The sequence below is a fragment of the Amblyraja radiata genome, chromosome 6, assembly GCF_010909765.2.
Source record: "Amblyraja radiata isolate CabotCenter1 chromosome 6, sAmbRad1.1.pri, whole genome shotgun sequence".
NCBI lineage: Eukaryota > Metazoa > Chordata > Chondrichthyes > Rajiformes > Rajidae > Amblyraja > Amblyraja radiata.
In genome coordinates this window covers 25,174,553-25,196,388 of record NC_045961.1, presented here as the reverse complement: position 1 = coordinate 25,196,388, position 21,836 = coordinate 25,174,553, and the positions used below count along the sequence as shown (strand labels likewise).

At 41.2% G+C, this 21,836-nt stretch overlaps 1 protein-coding gene across 2 annotated transcripts in view; it reads right to left on the bottom strand.

Moving 5' to 3' along the window:
- poglut2 (protein O-glucosyltransferase 2) overlaps positions 1-19,923 on the bottom strand; it is a 50,666-nt gene extending 30,743 nt beyond the window's left edge. For both annotated transcript variants that reach the window (XM_033022336.1, XM_033022337.1), the window contains exons 1-4: positions 19,535-19,923; positions 9,939-10,144; positions 8,632-8,837; positions 4,220-4,297 (exon numbers count right to left, since the gene is read on the bottom strand). In XM_033022336.1, coding sequence (XP_032878227.1) covers positions 4,220-4,297; positions 8,632-8,837; positions 9,939-10,144; positions 19,535-19,710 — 666 coding nt within the window. In that variant the 5' untranslated portion in view covers positions 19,711-19,923. The remainder of the gene's footprint in view (positions 1-4,219; positions 4,298-8,631; positions 8,838-9,938; positions 10,145-19,534) is intronic.
- Positions 19,924-21,836: the final 1,913 nt, after the last annotated feature.

The following is a 21,836-nucleotide window of genomic DNA, read 5'->3' as shown; positions in this document are numbered from 1 at the left end:
GCTTCTCATTTTCACCCTACAAACAGCTTATTTTTTCCTGTTTCCTTTATCGTCGTTATTTTTTGCATAACTTTCAATCATTGTTCTTTATCTCTCCACATCACCGTCTATATCTCTCGTTTCCTTTATCCCTAACTAGTCTGAAGGTTATTTGAATCTGAATCTGAAACGTCACCCATTCCTTCTCTCCAGAGATGCTGTCTATCCTGTTGTTACTCCAGCTTTTTGAGTCTATCTTCGGTTTAAACCAGCATCTGCAGTTCCTTCTTATACATAATTTAACATCCTATTTTAGTCTGACTTGAGATTCAGACCATGCATTCTTCCTATCATCAAATCAGATTCAAATCTTTTAACATTTCCCGCCTCAACCACTTATCAGATGAGTTTAGAGATACAACATGGAAACAGTTTATCTAATCCACCTAGTTCACATGGACCATCGATCACCCTCAGTTCTATGTCAATTTATATACGAGGTAACTGCCCAATTAACCCATAAAATCTGCATATCTTCAGAATGTGGGAGGAGACTGGAGTACCCTGAGGAAACTCACGCCATCACAGAGAGAATGTGCAAACCCCACACAGACAGCACCTTAGGTCAGGATCAACACCGGGTTTCTGTCGCTGTGCCAGCAACTCTTCTATCAGCGCCCCTGTACCACCCTGCTACTGTTATTGAACATTCCCTCCTTGCATTTATTACATTCAGACCCAAGGGTTTCAGCTTCCTTCCATCAACAAGTTCATCTAAAACCTTGTTTGCTGGTTTTCTACCTTGCAGCAATTTTCACTCATTCATCTTATCTCCCCATTACACCCGTTACCTGACAACCAGCTTTTGTCCCCAATGCCTCAACCTTAAAATTAGTCTTCTTTGTGGTCCTCCACTTTTGATGCAACCTTTGTTTGATTACACTTTCATGAAGTGTCTTAAGATACATTAAATGCAGGATACAAATGTAAATTAGTGTCTCAATATCTAATGGAATTATAACAAGAGAAACAGAAATACTAAATCAGAAGGCCCATCATTTCTTTGTATTTTGCGATGGCAATTCATTCAATTTATTAATGTGACCATCTTAATTTCTTAGAAGACAGACACAAAAAGCTGCAGTAACTCAGCAGGTCAGGCAGCATCTCTGGAGCAGAGGAATAGGTGACGTTTTGGGTCGAGACCCTGCTTCAGACAGAGTTGGTGAAAAGGAAACAAGAGACATGAAAAGGTACAGAGAAGAGTTACTGCAGATTTTTTTGTCTATCTTCGCCGTAAACTAGCATCTGAAGTTACTACACATTAATTTCTCAGAAGGCGAGTGAAGTTGCACTATGAATTTGCATTAGAGTACCTAATGCTGTACAGCAACAGTGACCTCTTCTGACCATAACTGGATATTCAGCTTTTACACAAATATACATCCTCAATTTATTCTCGGGAAAGATTTTGTGAGGCAAGGTTCAACACAATTTCTTCACGTGCTCGCAAATACCCGCTATTCCTTCAGATTAAAAGGACGAACTTTAGAGGGGAGTTGAGGAATATCTTTAGTTAGAGGTTGATGAATCTGTGAAATTCATTGCCACAGACAGTTGTGGAGGTCAAGACATTGGGTATTTTTAAGGCGGAGATTGACAGATACTTAATTAGTAAAGGGCCTGTCCCACTTGGCCGTCATTTACGCGACAGGCCGGTAGTGACTGACGCGCGACGTTCGCGTGACTGTTGCGCGCGTTTTCATGCGTCAGCACAGCTGTCTGGAGCACGTGACGTTATTTGAATACCCAGTGGAAAGTTGTTTAATGCATAATACTGTCTTTTTTTTTTCGAATAATGGTGTAATTCAGAAAATTGGTCGCTTTGGGTTACGTTTTCATCAACCCCCCCCCCCCCCCCCCCCCCCCCCCCCCCCTCCCCACGGAATATACATGTTTGCTCCGTGCTCAATACAAATGGTACTGGTTCCAATCGCTGTATTGCGGATGGATGGTACCCCGCACTGAGGAAATGGCTAAACACCTATTAATTAAGTGACTTTTGTGCGTTCCCTTGGGGGTGTGGGATGGGGGTTCGAAATGACGAGAACTTGACACGTTGTGAGTGAAGCTGGCACAAAAAATAAATAAATAGGTAAAATAATCAAAGCCGACTCAGCGTATAAGCAAAATATCGAATATTGTTCTTTGACTCCCTGACCTTGCATTAACATTGAACCTTGCGCCGCGAACTCAATTATCGGTGCAGCTGCCTGTTGAACAAAATGTTTTAAACTCTATAAAAGAATGTCAAGTGTCTGAATATTCGCAACTTTTAATGAATCATCAGCATCATCAAACGTCGCAGATCTGCCTACCGCAATATGTCACCTACATGTATACAGGCAAATTACTCAATAGAGATGACTTAATAATAATAATAATAAATTTTATTTAATGGGCGCCTTTCATACATCTCAAGGACACCTTACATAGTAATCGGAATAAAAACATATAATCGGAATAAAACAAGTAATTAAAGACATCACAGTGACACAAATTAAAAACAGAATTCAATCCAAAAACAGAAAATCAAAAACACAGTGTGAAAAGAGAGCAGCGGCAGCCAAAGCGCGCCAGCGTCCACTCTCTCTTCACGGCAGCCATCTTGGACACAGACCTACGGAACTACAATTAGACAAAAAAATCAGACTTAGTCTCTGGGGACTTTCTGATTTCAAACTCCATCGCAAAATGCACCTACATTCCACCATGAAAAGCATGTACAATCAAGATATTCGTGATAGTTGTTTCGTACACTACAGTACTGCACTTACGAGGTCAGGACGCCCGCGTGCGAACGCGATATGTCACGCCGGAGGCACGCAAAGAATTTGTGCACTACAAAATCCTGGAGCGCCGCGCAATACCGCGCACAACTCCATACCCCTCCGCGTTCTCCATGCGACCGTCCCGCGCCTCCCATACGCTACCCATGCGTCTCAACGCGACAACGAGGTCGCGTAAATGGCGCGCAAATGATGGCCAAGTTGGACAGGCCCTTTAGGATATCAAGGATTATGGGGAGAAGGTTTAATTCTGCTCTTATGACATGGACTTATGAACTATTGTCACACAATCATTCTATAGCCAAATTGTTCTCAATTGGGTATGACCACAGACAGGAACAGAAACATCTCAAAAGGCCAATTTGAGATACCAAGATAATATTAGTATCCATGCAAGCACGGGGGGGGGGGGGGGCGACTGTTAATACTGAGCACAACTGATTAACATCATTAATTAACACACTGAGTAATTCATTTCCAAGTAAAATAAAAATGAAATCTGCATTCTATATTTCACTAAGGACAATAGAAATCTGGCCAAAATATAGGTTATATGGTTATAGAATGCCTTTCACATCCCAAGACATCAGAAGTACTTCACATTTGGAGTATTGTGAGCAATGTTGAACTCAAGTCTGAGGATAGACGTGCTGGCGTTGGAGAGGGTCCAGAAAAGGTTTACGAGAATGATCCTGGGGGTGATAGGGTTAACGTATGATGAACGTTTGACGACACTGCTCCTTAGAAGTTTAGAAGGATGAGGGGGCCGCAATTAAACTTACCGAATTGTAAAAGGGCTGGATAGAGTGGATGTGGACAGGATGCTTCAGTAGTGGAGAGTCTAGGACCAGGGGGTACAACCTCAGAATAAAGTGACATACCTTTAGAAAGAAGATTAAGAGGGATTTCTTTAGTCAGATAGTGGTAAATCTATGGAATTCATTGCCACAGACATCTGTGAGTGGGGTTGAGAGGGAAGGATAGATAAGCAATGATTGAATGGTGGAGCTGATTTGATGAGCCAAATTATCTAATTCTGATCCTTTGCCTTTTGAACTTATTGATGTAGGGAACACAATATTTCATAGCAGGATGGGGACTGAAGGATAAGTATGATTAGGACATCCATAGAATTACCCAATTCTTCTTCTACCAGTGTCATGCATTTTTATTGATTTTACCATGAGAGCGTTTAGTGTTTTACCTGAAGGATGGCCCACCTGGCATTGCAGCAGTCCTTTACAACTTCATTAGTGTTTCTGGAGTTAGACTTGAACCTACAATTTTCTGACACAGAGGCAACTGTGCAACAACAGAATACTACATTCAAATTGTAATATTGTTTAAGAATATATTATTTGTAAAACCTAAACACAAGTAAAACTACTTACCTTCCGAGTCAGAGACAACAAAATGGAATCCATGAAAATCCGAAAGCCAACATGTTCTCCAAATGTTTTTACATAAACCTAAAATGGTTAACATGAAAATTAAATGTCATTAAATGTAACTTATATTACAAACTTTGAAATGTGCTAGATGATAATGACCATCATTGCTCGCATGCCTTTTGAATATTCAGCTTCCTGCATTTACATTTCTTTCCTTAAATGTTGATTACAGCACTTTCAGTTACCTCGTGTACTTAAAACTCCATCCCATAAGAGCTCGTATAACAGTAATCTTTTCGATCTAGTTTCTAATCAGGTTTCTTAAAACTATTGACCATGAATGGGGCAATTGTTCTGCTTTTAAATGTTGTTAAATTACTTTGAACTAGTTAGCATGCAGTAAGTACTGAATACAAGTTGTTTCTTTTTGAATGAAGTAATGAGTGCAACCTGTAACTTTATGATGTATTTAAAGAGTTAATGTTCATTTGCATCTGTTCTATTAATTTGTCTTTTCTTTTGTTTACTTTTGGTAATGGAATAAATGAGCAATGCTAAATTTTGTTGCAATCTTGCTGCTTTTTTAAATTATATCATATGGAATATTTTGTTACTTTGCTGCATACACAGAAATTACTTGTTTTGGCTATATTGTGGACTTTTGTAATATGCCAATTTAATCATAAAGACAAGGAACTGCAGGTGCTGGAATCTTAAGCAAAACACAAAATGCTGGCGGAACTCAGCAGGTCAGGCAGTAACTGTGGGGGGAATGGACAAACGTTTTGAGACAGGAACCTTCTTTAAACTCAAAAATGGTCCTGACCAAAAAACCTCACCTGTTCATTCCCCCCACAGATGCTGCTTGAACTGCTGAGTTCCTACATTACTCTGTTTTGCTTGAAGAGCTGGTGGTTGCCCATCCTCTTGAACCACTGCAGTGCTTTGGGTGATGGTATTCAGAACTGCTGCTGTAGTAGACACATTTCTAAGTCAGTATGGTGTGCAAGATGGAGGTAATACAGCAGAGGTCTCAATAGTGTCCAATATGACAGCAACCTGCAAGTGATGGTACTTCCTAGTTCTAATTGAGGTTGGTTTAGGAAATGTTGTAAGATGTCTAACTTTTAGAGTTGTTGCAATGTACTCATGTAAGTGACTACAGATTTTCCACCATATTCAGGACTTGTGCCTTACAGATGGTGGCAAGGTGTTGGGGTGTTAGGAGGCGAATCATTCCCGGCAAATTATCCAGCCTCTGTAACCATGGATTTGTAACCATGGCATTTATGTGGCTGGCCAGTTTACAGTACTGGTCCTTGAAATCTTGCTTTTTTTGAAAAGCATTCAATTAATATCTAGCTGAACATGTGTTTCTGGAAAGCTTTTCTATTAACTGGTGCTGTTGAAATCTGCTCTGAGTATTTCTAAAAAGGCAGCCGAGACATGCTAGAGTGACCAAAAGGTATGCAATTATATTTTAAACATTTTTTTTAAGATATAAAGGTTACAGTGAGATCAGCATGCATATAGCATGTATGGGATCAATCTGTTTTAAAGACAGAACAAAGAATTATCTGCAGTACCGAGAGGATTGAGGTTTAAAGATCATGTCGCTCAAGTGGTTGCTGCCATATTTTTCTTGATATATTTTGCAGCTTAATAATTTTAGTGGCTTTCTTTGAATAAGTAATATTTGCTGTGGATGAAAGGAAATCAGTGAATATACCATACTTGGAGTTCTAAAAGGTATTTGATAAGCTGCCTTTCAGACCCGGGATTGATCCCGACTATGGGTGCAGTCTGGACTGTGATTGTACGTTCTCCCTTTGGCCACATGGGTGTTCTCTGGGTGCTCCGGTTTCCTCCCACACTCCAAAGACATACAGGCTTGTAGGTTAATTGGCTTTGGTAAAATTGTAAATTGTCCCCAGTTTGTAGGATAGTGCTAATGTACGGAGATAGCTGGTCGACGTAGATATGGTGGGTCGAAGGGCCTTTTTCGCACTGCGTCTCGAAACAAAATTAAATTCTCAGATAAATGAACTAAAGCAACATTTGCAATTGACACAAAGTTGGATAGGAAAATAAAACAAAGAGGACATAAAGGGATTTAGAGGTACTATGAATTGGCAAAGACCTAGTAAATGAAGCATGCTTCAATTATATTGTGTGGAGTGCTGAGTACAGTATTGATCTCCTTATTTAAGAGTGGACATTAATGCATTGGAAGCAGTTCAAAGAAACCTCACTGGACTACTCAGTGGGATGGGCTGATTGTCATGTGCAAATAAGTAGGACAAGATGAAAGTTGGAAGAGTGACTGGAGGGGGTGTAAGTGAATGGAATGTATACGATCCTGGGAGATGTTAACTGAGCGGTTGTGGAGTAATGCAAGCATGAAGACATAGTCTTGATCATATGGCTTCTAAAGTCACTGTAAATGGTGTGGCTAAATAACTGGAATAAATATCAAGGTTGGCCCTACTACCTCAGCCATTTAGTGAAAATATAGGCAATGCATATCAATTGGGATGAATTTCCTTTTAAATATGGAAAATCCCAGATAGGTAGTCCTGCGTATCCAATATATTTTCTATTTTAATAATCATCACTACTGAGCTTTTAGACACAAATTTCAATGTGATTGAACTCACTGGCAAAATAACAGTGAGCCTGAGGTGGTCTATTATTTATGCTCAAGTTGGCCACCAACTACGATTGACTCCAATGTAGACATAAATCAGAATCTCCAGGAGCTATTGCCAGACACGTGCAGCTCCTCCATATCTTGCAGATAGATGCCCTCTAATTCTCTTACCAAATGCAGTGTACAGTATGAACTCATAAATTAAGGCACATCCACTTCAGTGTAGATTGCCAAATTTTAACACTCACTGGCATTAAAAATTAGCATTTAGCAGTATGAATACTCATCCCTTCAGATTTAAATTGTTATACTCATTATTTTTTAATTTAGCTATTTTTAAAATACTTTGCCACAGAAAGCACATTATTTAATGCAATGCTTTTGTGCGATACACAATTAAATTTTTTTGATTAAAAAAAGATAATGTGCAAGACTGGGAGGCATGCAAAATGCTGCCACTGAGTTCAATGCTGATTTTGGCTTCACCTACAAAAAATATTGTGTACACCCGAGACTGAAAACATCAGGGGTTGGTTTAACTTTTGCAGACCTTAAGTGGAGAGCTGAAACAAAGTTTGGCATTAAATAAAGAGGGTCTCCCCACATCTAAATTGGTATTGGGAAATCAAAGTGTCCTTGAAAGTAGACAAATGGATTTCTTGCCATTTGCCTATCATTGCCACTAGCAACCTACATCCTCAGGCATTTACTTGATTATCTCTCTATCCTCCAGCCCACCACTTGTTCAGCCTGACCCCAAATGCTCATCAGGTTGATCCTTGATAATTCTTCATCAGCTGTGACTTGACATGAGCTTCTAATTCTGCCTGAAATATCATTGGCAAGACATCCCCCAACCCGAGCATCAGCCGATTTTTTTATTAGCCCTGCCCTTCCCCACAATCCCCTGTCTAATTCATTTGCTCTGCAGTGGTGGAGCTCTTGGAAGAAAGGTTTTTGTGCATGAAGACTGCTGTAGGTCCCCAGTGGTTCTGCATTGTGCCATTTTACATGCCACATTTCAAGCCCTTTGTCTTTATACATCTGTTCTCTCTCTTTCTTAAATTAATTATTATTTTGCTTTCCATTCGAGACTTAACACAACGAATTAACAATTCTATCTTACACTTTCTGTTTCATAGTCAATACTGTTCAGTTCTAAAATTTGAGTCTGATTCACTGGAGAGACATACCAATCTCTCTGGTGTGAGATAAATAAACATTATTTCATAAATCATTATTTCTGTTAATTAAAATTAATTTGTCTTATAATGAATGCCATTTAGATCTCTAAATTCAGCATTTTTCAATGCAAAAGATCATAAAAATTCAATGGGGGAGAGCATCCTCGTAATCAGCAAGTGCAATTTATTTACTGAGTTCTGGTTCAATTTAGAGATTAACTGTCTCAGCATAATTGTTTGCATCAGGTATTTATCACATTAAAACTATTGACAGTTGTCTCCAAGTGACGTTCAGCACGTGGGCATTTTCTGATCAATAGTTGTCTAATCAATAGAGTGCATTATATTACTGTTTAAACTTAAACGTCCTTCTCAAATTCTCTAATAAGTGTATATTTTGTATGAAAGGTCTCAACCCAAAACATCACCCATTCCTTCTCTCCAGAGATGCTGCCTGTACCACCGCTGAATTATTCCAGCATTTTGTGTCTATCTTCAGTTTAAACCAGCATCTGCAGTTCCTTCCTACATATTTGGTATCACTGTTAAATATGCAGATAAAAATCAATCAAAAATACCTTATTATCTTTTATTGTGTAATGGCACAAACTTTGTCTTTGGCCAAATCTTTTTGCAATTTCTATAGCATTGCGCTCTGGATCCACAAAAGGAAAATGGGACAAATCTCTTTGAATCTGTGGAAAAGACAGGGGACACTGCATGTCCCTGTACCACTTGGTTCCATCTTCTTGTGGACAATTACAGGACTCATGGTACACATGACCTGGAAGGGAAACATTTATTTACCATTACCTCACAAATAAAATTGAAACAATTTAAAATCTGAGCAGCAAATGATTGAAGTAAAGCAAAAATAGCATTAAATAAGGTTGACCAATATTCTACCAATGACATTTTGTTATTCAGGTTTAGTTCTCCTCTTGTTATGAAGGCCAACATGCCATTAACTTTCTTCACTGCCTGCTGCACCTGCATGCTGACTTTAATTGACTGACTCATTGGTTGAGATGACCTCAGATGTCTAGTTGCCCCTGCTACACTGTGATTTCCAGCATGTTATGGGCCTGTCCCACGTAGGGGATTTTTCAGGTCACTGCCGGTGACTGCCAAGTGGGAGACAGACAGACAGACACACACACACAGACACACACAGAGACACACACAGACACACAGAGACACACACACCGCGATGAACAGGAAGGTTGGCTTTATTTAAGACGGTGAAAGGACAGTGTACGGGAAGGGTCACGCATGTCCTTCAAAAGAGGGGGGGGAGAAGGAGTGAAGGCAATTTTTAAGAAGCAAAAGATACACGGCTGTGATGCTGAGCGTACATTAACATTACTGGTCAGTTATCCTTGGTTCTGAAAACTACTGCTCACATTTTCTTTTCCCCCAATGAGCCAATGAAATGAAATGAGCCAGCACCAGCAACAACCTACGAGAGCCTTTGGCCTCCTGGCAACCTACGGACCTCCTGGCGACCCATCTACGGCACGAGAATTCTCACTACTCTCCTGGCGGCTTCATTCTGGTCCCGCTAATTTTTCAACATGTTGAAAATTTTGCGGCGACCGTAATGAGGCCGCGACTAGTTCCCAGAACGCGGGAATGCCTCATGACCATGAAGGCGACTCCCTGGCAACCACCCGCAAACATGTGGCGACCGCATAGTCTCCTGCAGTCGCCTAAAAAGTCGCCTAAGTGGGACAGGCCCATTACTGTGCTAAAGCTGGCAATGGTCAAATGACTGGATCCACACACTGCTCATCTCAAACATATTATGACGTTTCATTTAAAGGTTTGTGTACTGGCATGTTATACCATTGTGGTGCTCCATAATTATATAAAAAACTTAAAGTACCTTTTAAAAAATATGGTGACTGAGCAACATGTGCATCTTGGAATTTAATCTCAATGACTAGATCCCTGTAGGTTGAATACATTCTGTATCTGACAAGGAAAGATCCATCCTTCCGGTCCAATACTTGCACCCAAATGCGAGTGAATTCCTCACCCGGGGAATTCATGTTCACTGTAAATATGTTTTCACCTGGTGAAGAGGTAAAACTACAGGGAAAGGAGAATAAGTCACACAGGTAACAATGCAAAAGTTTATAAACATGTTTGGTTAGACATACATAATGAATTAGCTGGTCTTGTATAGGTTTTAAACAGCCAAATATAACTATATCAAAACAGCAGTTCCATTTAAATATCCTGAACTTTACAGTAAGATATTTTCAAAACATTTTATTTGTGCAAATGCATATATTTCATCACTGATGATGATCACATGTGGGCAATCACCCTCTATATTGCACACTTGATTAAATTATACAAAATTCTAACACAATAAAGTTTAAAACATCTAGAGGCCTTGGCTAATTAGCTGACCCCTAAAATGAGAGTGGTCCTACTGTCAATACTTGTTTTAACAATTGCAATAACAAATCAATCTATTCTACACTGTGGTATTTTAACAGAGACTATATGGTGTGTATAACAATGTCCACACCATATGTGTAAGAAGGAACTGCAGATGCTGGTTTAAACCGAAGATAGACACAAAAAGCTGGAGTAATTCAGGCAGCATATCTGGAGAGAAGGAATGGGTGACGTTTTGGGTCGAAACTTTTTCACACCATATGACCAGTCATTACAATGCACTTGATGCAAATTGGTGCCAGTCATCAATAAATTAGAGGAAATAATGCTACTTGTAACTGAACGTTCTTACGAGAATATAGTTATTAAAAATACATGTGGAAAATGCGGATGCATTTGTAGACTGCTATTGTCTTGATTAATTAAATTCATGAAAGACATAGAAGGGTGGAGAGAGGTAAAGTCAAAACATGGTAATAATGAAACACTTCTCAAATTATTTCATTGTTATTACAATGAAATAGAAAACATTTGATCAAAATTTGAACCAAACTCTTTGTTCCCCAAAAATCTATTGGGTCAGATTTACAAGAACTGCACAGAGGCGCAGCAATAGAGTTGCTGCCTTACAACACCAGAGACACTGGTTCAATTCTGACCATAGGTGCTGTTTGTACAGGGTTTGCACATTCTCCCCATGACTTGCGTGGGTTTTCCTCAGGTGCTCCGGTTTCCTCCACACTCCAAAGACGTACAGGCCTTTGGTAAATTTTTAATTATCCCTAGTATGTGTAGGATAGTTAGTGTGCTGGGATGCTGGTCGGCATGGACTCGGTGGGGCGAAGGGCCTAGTTCTACGCTGTATCTCTAAACTAAACTTAACTGGTAATTTAATTCTACAATAAGGATGGAAAAACATTACAGTGCCCTCCATAATGTTTGGGACAAAGACCATCATTTATTTATTTGCTTCTGTACTCCACAATTTGAGATGTTATTGAAAAAAATCACATGTGGTTAAAGTGCACATAGTCAGATTTTAATAAAGGCCATTTTAAAACATTTTGGTTTCACCATGTAGAAATTACAGCAGTGTTTATACATAGTCCCCCCCGATTTCAGAGCACCATAATGTTTGGGACCCAGCAACGCCATGTAAATGAAAGTAGTCATGTTTAGTATTTTGTTCCATATCCTTTGCATGCAATGACTGCTTGAAGTCAGCGATTCATGGACATCATCAGTTGCTGGGTGTCTTCTCTGGTGTATCACAGCCATCTTTATTGCAGCCATCTTTAGCTTACACTTGTTTTGGGGGCTAGTCCCCTTTAGTTTTCTCTTCAGCATATAAAATGCAAGCTCAATTGGGTTGAGATCAGGTGATTGACTTGGCCACTCAAGAATTGACAATTTTTTAGCTTTGAAAACTCCATTGTTGCTTTAGCAGTATGTTTGGGATCATTGTCTTGCTGTAGAATGAACCGCCGGCCAGTGAGCTTTGAGGCATTTGTTTGAACTTGAGCAGATAGGATGTTTCTCAGGCACGTGCCATCAGGGTAGGCAAGGTAGGCACTGCCTACTCTGACTAAAATTATGAAATGGCAATTATTAAATATAAATAGTAAAAGCATGGGAGAATTATGCCTATCTATGAGTTCGATCTCTTAGGTAGGTATAACTCTCCGTGCCTTTCAACCACGGCACTTGCGACACGTGAAGGTCTGTGCAGCCCACGTGCCGTCAGGGCTGCTTCAAGCCGTCAATGACAAGCGGGGCTGAAGGCAGCTGAAATTCTGCCTTTGCAGCACTGCGCAGGCGCAGCAGCCTACTGCGCATGCGCAGCACTAGTTTCTTGGCGGGTTTTTCAAATATGGATCGTCATTATTTTAAGAGTATCTTAGGAAACAAAGAGTGAAGAATGGAGTTTGTGTACCAATAACGTGGTAAGTACATTTCTTGGTGCTTTATGTTTTTAAATACTGTATTTCCTGGGGTGGGGGGGAGCTCCTTTCACAGTGTTTGGGGAGTCTGGCCTGGGGTAAATTTGCAGGGAGGGCAGGAGCGTTGTGAAGGACGGGATCGGGGCCAGTAACCCACTTGCTGCGACGTTCTGGGCACGGAGCCACCGCAATGAGGCGGGGAGTGAATTAGCTCGGGTGGCTGCGAGTGGCCGCCAGGACCGGACAGCCCCTTCTGCCGGTCCCCGCTCACCTCAGGCAGTGCTCTCCGTCTGAAAACCTCTCTCCTGCTGCTCACCGGCCTCACTCATGTCTGCCGCTTCCCGCAAATCCTTAAATTTCGACTGCGCGCTCAAGGGACCCATTGAGGTTACTCGGCTGTCAGAATTTAAGGATTTGCGGGAAACGGTTGACATGATCAAAGCCAGCGAGCGGCAGGTGAGAGGTGTTCAGACGGAGAGCACTGCCAGAGGTGAGCGGGCCAGCAGAAGGCGCTGAAGTGGCAGCCAGTTCTGCTGTCGGGTCCCGGCGGCCGCTCGCAGTCACCCGAGCTGCTTCCTTCTCCGGAAGTGGCGGCCAGTTCTGCCGTCCGTGCCTGGAGCGCTGCGGCAGCGGTGAGCGAGTTACTGACATGATCTCCGACCCCCTCCTTCTCAACACTCCCGCCCTCCCCGCATCTTTAACCGCTGGCACAGTCTCTCCACACGCTGTGAAAGGAACTCTCCCTCCAATTGGACTCGAGTTAGTATTGTCATTCAATAAGATGACAACTGATTCAACTTGTCCAGCGGTGTGCTCACCTCTAGCAGTGCCCTCCGTCTGAACATCTCTCACCTGCCGCTCGCTGGCTTCGCTCATGTGCTCCCGTTTTTCCCACCATCTCTCCACCTGCCTTCATCCTCCGTCCCCCACCCATTCAGTAATTAAAAAATGAAGGAGATTTAGAAGCCTTGGGAAAATTAAATTGTTACTTATTTTAATTTTTTACGGAGAGAACAATCTGCGCATGTGCGGTTTAAGATTTTTTTTTAAAGCTGACTGACAGCCTACCCTGCCTGAGTAATTACTCACGGCACGTGCCTGATGTATCTATACACTTCAGAATTCATTATGCTACTACCATCAGCTGTTGTATCATCAATGACGATAAGTGAGTCAGTACCTTCAGCAGCCATATATGCCCAGGCCATAACACCCCCACCACCTTGTTTCACAGATGAGGTGGTAAGCTTTGGATCTTGGGCAGCTCCATACTTCATTCTTGCCATCACTCTGATATGTTAATCTTCGTCTCGTCTGTCCACAAGACCTTTCTCCAGAACTGTGGTTGCTCTTTGAAGTACTTCTTGGCAAACTATAACCTGGCCATCTATTTTTGCAGCTAACCAGTGGTTTGCATCTTGCAGTGTAGCCTCTGTATTTCTGTTCATGAAGCCTTCTGCGGAGAGTGGTCATTGACAAATCCACACCTGACCACTGAAGAGTGTTTCTGATCTGTCCGACAGGCGTTTGGGGATTTTTCTTTATTATAGAGAGAATTCTGTCATCAGCTGTGGAGGCCAGTCACTTTGCGATTAGTAAATTCGCCAGTGATCTATTTCTTCTTAATGATGTTCCAAACAGTTGATTTTGGTAAGCCTGATGTCTCCAACAGTTTTATTCTTATTTCTCAGTCTCATAATGGCTTCTTTGACTTTCATTGGCACAACTTTGGTCCTCATGTTGATAAACAGCAATAAAATGTTCCAATGATGATGGAAAGACTGAAGGAAAAATCAGATGCTGAGAGCTCTCTTATACCTGTATTAAGGAGGCAATTAAACACACCTGAGCAATTACAAATACCTGTGAAGCCATGTGTCCCAAACAGTATGATGTCCTGAAATGGGGGGACTATGTATAAACACTGCTGTAATTTCTACATGGTGAAACCAAAATGTATAAAAATACCCTTTAATAAAATCTAACAATGTGTACTTTAACCACATGTGATTTTTTTCTATTACAAATCTCAAATTGTGGAGTACAGAAGCAAATAAATAAATGATGAGCCTTTGTCCCAAACATTATGGAGGGCACTGTACATTGCTGAATCAAGATACTTGCGTGACATTTGGGAAACTTAAGAGGTTGTGGCATTCCCATGCGTCTGTTGTCTTTGTCCTTCTAGGTGCTAGATTTTGGAGGTGCGATTGAACAAGCCTTGGCAAGTTCCTGCAGTGCATCTTGTATACAATGCAGCCACAATACATTGGGCGTGAAGTGTATGATTAAAGTGGATGCCAATCAAGCATGCTATTTAATCCTGGATGGTGTTCAATTTATTCGCTGCTGGAACTGCAATCAATTTAGGTTTCTGTAGTTGCTCTTGAAACTGGAAATTTCCGACTCAGGCAAAGGTGCTACCAGTGGATAATATCTGAAACTAATACAGAAAATAACATTGTGCAGGAAGGAACTGCAGATACAGGTTCAAACTGTAGACACAAAAAGCTGGAGTAACTCAGCGGGTCAGGCAGCATCTCTGGAGAAAACGAATAGGTGATGTTTCGGGTCGCGACCCTTCTTCAATCTGAAGAAGGGTCTCGACCCAAAACATCACCCATTACTTTTCTTCAGAGATGCTGTCTGACCCGCTGAATTACTACAGCATTTTGTGTCAATCTTCAGAAAATAATATTGCTATTTCTCTTTGTAAAGTGTACTTTCTATTTTACCTTTAAAAATGAAGGGCTGAAAATTTAAAGCAATCTCCCTGAAAATTGTGAACCCCAGTTTAACAAACTTAAGAGTTAGAATTAGAATTTGGTCATAGAGTGATACAGTGTGGAAACAGGCCCCTCGGCCCAACTTGCCCACACAGGCCAACATTTCCAAGCTACAATAGTCCCACCTGCCTGCGCTTGGTCCATATCCCTCCAAACGTGTCCTATTCATGTACCTGTCTAACTCTTTCTTAAACGTTGGGATAGTCCCAGCCTCAACCACCTCCTCTGGCAGCTTGTTCCATACACCCACCACCCTTTGTGTGAAAAAGTTACTCCTCGGATTCCTATTAAATCTTTTCCCCTTCACCTTGAACCTATGTCCTCTGGTCCTTGATTTCACCTACTCTGGGCAAGAGATTCTGTGCAACTACCAGATCTATTCCTCTCGTGATTTTATACACCTCTATAAGATCACCCCTCATCTTCCTGCGCTCCAAGGAATAGAGACCCAGCCAACTCAACCTCTCCCTATAGCTCAGACCCTGTAGTCCCAGTCAAGCTTGACAATATATTTCCTATAACATGGTGCCCAGAACTGAACACAATACTCTAAATGCGTTCTCACCAATGTCTTATACAACTGCAAAATGACCTCCCAACTTCTATACTCAACGTGCCAAAAGCCTTTTTGACCACCTCATCTACTTGCGACTCCACCTTCAAGGAACCATGCACCTGCAATCATCGATCCCTCTGCTCTACAACACTCCCCAGAGACCTATCATTCATTGTGTAGGTCCTGCCTTAGTTAGACGTCCCAAAACTCAACACCTCGCATTTCTCTATATTCTCTGTATTTTTATATGTTACATGTTACATTGAGGGCGGCACGGTGGCACAACGGAAGAGTTGCTGCCTTTCAGCGCCGGAGACCCGTGTTCGATCCTGACTACGGGTGCTGTCTGTACGGAGTTTGTATGTTTCCCCTGTGACCGCATGGGTTTTCTCCGAGATCTTCGGTTAACTCCCACACTCCAGAGACATACAGATTTGTAGGTTAATTGACTTGGTATGAATGTAAAATTGTCCCTTGTGTGTGTAGGACAGTGTTCATGTGCGGGGATCGTACGTCGGTGTGGACTCTGTGGGCCGAAGGGCCCGTTTCCATGCTGATCTCTCAACCAAACTAGACACTGTAATATAATCAATCTTCCAGGGAACGGTGGAGTTTAAAAGGAGTAGGAAATATAAAAACACACCTGGCTCCAACTGCAAACCTACCCATATTACAGTCACCTGGACGGCAATTCCAAACCACAACACTGGCTCCAGCCACACCACTAGCCCCCCTGACTCTGACCACAAACTCTGCTTGCACCCTGGATTCTTGGCTCACATTCCAATGAGAAAGCTACCACTCTGATTTCTAAAAATTCGGATGTTGGATTGTCAGATGAGAAAAATCTCATGCAGATGTAAAAAATCATGTCAATTCACATAATGGGTTCATGGTCTTTGAAACTCAAGAGAAAATTGTCTAATCCGCAGGTGTGACTATTTTTATTCAGTAGATGGGTATTACAGTTCTTTTCACAGCAACAGTGGTATATTGTTGAAAATTGTATTGCACAACTATGAAATTATATTACTTAATGTATCTTAGGGCATAGTTGTATAATTGCATTCTGCAGAGTTTCCTTCTGAAACCAAATCTGTTCTCTTAAGTGGACCCAAATGATTCCATTGCATTATTTTAAAGAGCAGGGGCATTAACTTTAGTGGTCTGGTCAATATTTATCTCTCAATAAACATCACAAAAACATTATCTAATCAATAACTATCACGGTGATTTAGTGAACTTGTCAATCCATATTTTCTGCGTCAGGTAATGACTACACTTCAAAAGCCATTTTACTGATCATATTGCGGTTTAGGACACTGTGAAAGGGTTGTGATATATGTCTTACAACTCACAGAATGATCGGAGCTGAAGCCATGAGCTGGTCAAGTCTGTACTGTCACTGAACGCGCATTCCAGCTAGACATGTCCCACCCGCACATGTTCTCCACACCACCGTGCTACCTGCAAATGCCTTCCTTTTAGCTACATGCCCAGTTCCATTTGAAGACTACAATCAAATCTGCCTCTATTTCCATCTCTGGCAAAACATTCCAGACCCTAGTGACTTAATGCATAAATATTTTCATCCTCGTATCAATTTTGGTTATTTTACTAATCATATTCATTCTATAACCCCTGATCCTCTCTCCACCCATCTATGCCTTTCATGAATTTAATTAATCAGACTGCTGCACGACTCCTATGCTCCAAGGAAAACAACTCCAGTTTCTTCAGTCTACCCTTGTAGTTTAAGCCCCTCATCCCCGAAATGATTTTGGTAAATTTATTCTGTATCACTTCAAATGCCTTCATACCTTGTACAATAGACATAATACTCCAGCTATGGCTGCACTAATGTTTCAGATAACTACTTTATGACTTCTTTGCTCCTAGTCTGTACGGTGCTATGTACAAAGCTTATATCTTAACCATTTTCCTCAACCTGTTTCATCACCTTTACTAAATCATCCATAAAAACCCATAGGTCTTGAATTCTTGCATCTTTTAGAATGGTGTTTTCAAATTTTTATTACCTCTTTTCACCATTGGATTTCACCTGCCACCTAAGGGGCTCAATCTACCAGCCTGTGTAAATCTCCTTGAAGTCTACACCATCGTCTTCATTCTTCACTGTGCCCCCAAATTTGTCATCTGCCAGTTTGAAAATTGTTCACTGTACATCAAAGTCCAAATCATGAATACATACTGTGAACAACAGAGACACTCATACCAACCCCTGAGGAATTTCACCAGATACTTACAATAGTAACTTACAGATAACCTTTCACCCCCATTTTTTTCTTGTTACATAGCTGATTGTCTATCCATGCTACGTCAGACCTTTTTTAATTTCACAGCTTCAAATTTTGTTTCTATTGTCACATTATACCAAATGATTTGACATAATAAACACCAATCTCTTGGTTACTTTGTTAAAAAAAACTAGCAAATTAAAATGGTCGTCAACATATTTATACAACCATTTTCTAATCAGTCCACACGTGTACAAAGGACTGCTAATTTCAATATTCCTGATTACTGATTCTAAAACTATCCAACCATATTCATTTGGCTTATCATCACAACTTGTTTTTAAAACAATTTTGCAGTCCTCAGGTACAGCCAGCCTTGTACTTAGTTATTTTAAAATGATTAAATGTATTTAAATGATTATATCCAGAGCCTCTGCTAATTCCTCCTCTCGTTCCACAAACAACTTAGATATTATCCCATTTAGAGCAGGTGTACTCTACTGTAGTGTTTCTTTATCAACTATAACCTAATCAACTCCTAATCACATTTATTTTGTGATGAAGCTCCATGCAAAGAGCAAAGTATTCAGCTAGGAGCTCAGAGATGTCTTTTGTCTTTGAGAGTAATTTTAACTTCTAATCAGACCGATTTCTCTCACAACAAAAAAAGCAAATTAGCCTGGGATGCATCATACATTCTTTTATGGCTTTATTTTTGAACATACAAAAATAACAACAGTGGGCTTCTTTACAATTAATATTATGCCTTGCTATTCAATGTAATCATGGCTGAGGTGCTTCAGCCTCATCAACTCTTCTGTGCCAGTTCCCCATAGTCCTCAATTCCTTGATCTTTCAAAAATGTTTTTTGTTCCTCTTTGAATACTCCTAATAATCCTCCATGGTATAGAGTATCAGTGATTCTCCACACTCTGTGTAAATTGAGTTTGGTCTTCATCTTTTTTGGCATCCATGGAAGTCGAGCTTTAATTTCCCAATTCTCTGCTTTATGGGAATGTACATAGAATGTAGTTAAAACATCATCACTTTAAAGACAAAAAAAGGACAAAGTACAGGCACAACTCAGCGACTCAGACAGCATCTCTAGAGAACCTATATCAGTGACATTTCAGATCAGGACCGGAAAAGTCACCTATCCTAGAGGTGCTCCTTGACCTGCTGAATTACTCCATCACTTTGTGTCTTTTTATGTCGACCAGCATTTGCAGTTCCTTGTTTTTATCACTTTAAAGGCCTCCAATTCTTCAATTGCATTTTTCTCTGTCAAACTTTGATTCCAGTTTACTTGAGCTACATTTGCCATCATCTCACTGAAATTGACTGTACTGACTTCAATCTCAAAAGACCTGTATCAGTTACTTAAATTGTTCTGGCTTATTTCCAAAAATTAAGTCTAGACACGTCACCTTCTTCATCCTTTCATGTTTCATCTCTGGAACCCAATTATCACCGTGCAGCCTAAACACAAAGCTGCTTTACAGGTTAAAAAATGTAAAACATGCTCTACTTACTTGACATTGTCTTCTGCAACAGCCTGAATATAGAAAAAGCGAGCTGGAAGGACTTTTTCTGCATCCAAACCTGGACCCCAGACTAAACATCTCTTTGGACTTATTTTGGTTATACTTTCAATTGTACGATTCGTTATTATGACAAGAAAAATGCAAAATAACCATTTCTCTGGCATTGTAAAATAAGTATTTATGTACTGTTTGCAATGAAGTAGGAAAATGGTTCAACACATGAAACAAATTATAAATACACTTTATAGGTTCAGCCACTAATTTAACATTTTAATCTCCTTTAAATGACACCATCAAAACTTTGTAGCCTATTCTTTCCCTGGTTCATACTGCCGACCAGACGCCTTCTGCAAACATCCATTGTGATCAGATCCCAGGCTCTGTCGGCGCAGCGCGATGACGTTTCGTATGTGCCTGATTGGACGGGCTGGCCGTGGGCGGTGCATGCTGGGAAATGTAGTTTAATTGGTAAGAAACCAAAGGTAGGGATTAAACACAAAATCCTAATAGAAACAAAATGCTGGAGTAACTCAGCGGGAGATAATGAAGGGTAAGGTGTGAAAATGACAGATCAAAGGGAACAAGGATAAAGGAAAATGTGGAATAGATCATTGTTCGCTGGGGGAATTAACAATGAAGCATAAAGAGATAAAATGTAATCAAGGGGATAGTCAGACTGGTTGGAGAACTAGGGTGGGGGAGGGATGGGAGAGAAGATGCAAGTGCTACTTGGTTAGAGAAATCAATATTCATACTGCTGGGGTGTAAAATACCCAAGCTAAATATGAGGTGTTGTGCCTCCAATATACGTTGGACCTCACTTGGACTTTGGAGGAGACCCAGGACAGAAAGGTCATTGTGGGAATGAGAGCGGGAGTTAAAGTGTTTGGCAATCGAGTAGAAACTTATATTCGCTCCATAGATGCTGCTGCACCCGCTGAGTTTCTCCAGCACTTTTGTCTACCTTTGATTTTCCAGCATCTGCAGTTCCTTCTTAAACACTTAGAAACTTATCTTCATTGTGCGAATGTTACATACTGTGAGGACGGAATTACTGTCAAGCAGTGGGGTGTGGGGGAATGATCCCGATATGTCCCCAGCCATGGCCCACATGCCAGATGCTGCCTGTCCCGCTGGTTACTCCAGCATTTTGTGTCTATCTTCGGGGTAAACCAGCATCTGCAGTTCCTTTCTACACATTTAGTTTGTGTCCTGTTCACCTCGGCTAGGCCAAGGCCTTGCGTGGCTCCACCTCAGCGGGGACGCAGCAAAGTGGCGGGGAAGAAGGGAGGCTGCACCATCCTGTTAACCCTGCAGCTACATTATAGATAGACACAAAATGCTGGAGGAACTCAGCGGGTCAGGCAGCATCAGCCATGTGGATGATCAGCCATGATCACATTGAATAGCGGTGCTGGCTCGAAGAGACAAATGGCCTACTCCTGCACCTAGTGTCTATTGTCTATCTCTGGAGAAAAGAATGGGAGACGTTTCGGGTCAGGGGAAAGGGAAACAAAAGATATGGACGGTGATGTAGAGAGGTATAGAACAAATGAATGAAAGATATGCAAAAGTAACGTTGATAACGGAAATGCTCCATTATTAGCTGTGGGATAGGTGTAAACGAGCTATACAGAAAATGAAATCACCAGGATGACTATGAAACTCACCAGGAACAGTTAAACTAGTATGTGTCGGAAGGAACTGCAGATGCTGGTTTACACTGAGGATAGACACAAAAAATGCTGGGGTAACAGCGGGACAGGCAGCATCTCTGGGGAGAAGGAATAGGTGACATTTCGGGTCAGGTCTGAAGAAGGGTCTTGACCCGAAATGTCGCCCATTCCTTCTCTCCAGAGGTGCTGCCTGTCCCACTGAGTTACTCCAGCATTTTATGTCTATCTTCGGTGAAACTACTACAACGACCAGGGTGGGGGGGGGGGGAAGGACAGAGAGAGGAGGGGGTATGCAAGGGTTACTTGAAGTTAGATAAATCAATATTCATACCACTGGGTTGTAAGCTGCCCAAGCGAAATATGAATATGTGGTGATTTCCCTCCAATTTGCGTTGGGCCTGACTCTGACAGGAGGGTCAGTGTGGGAAAGGGAGGGGGAGTTAAAGTGTTTGGCAACCGGGAGATTGCAAAGGACTGAGCGGAGACAGCTACATTAATCCGTGCACTATTACCAAAGATCCTATAGCAATATATGGGTCTGACACTACGTTGACACTACGTGTTTTGTTCTGACTCTGCTGGCGGTTGGTTGGAGCTGTCGAGTCGGAAGAGGC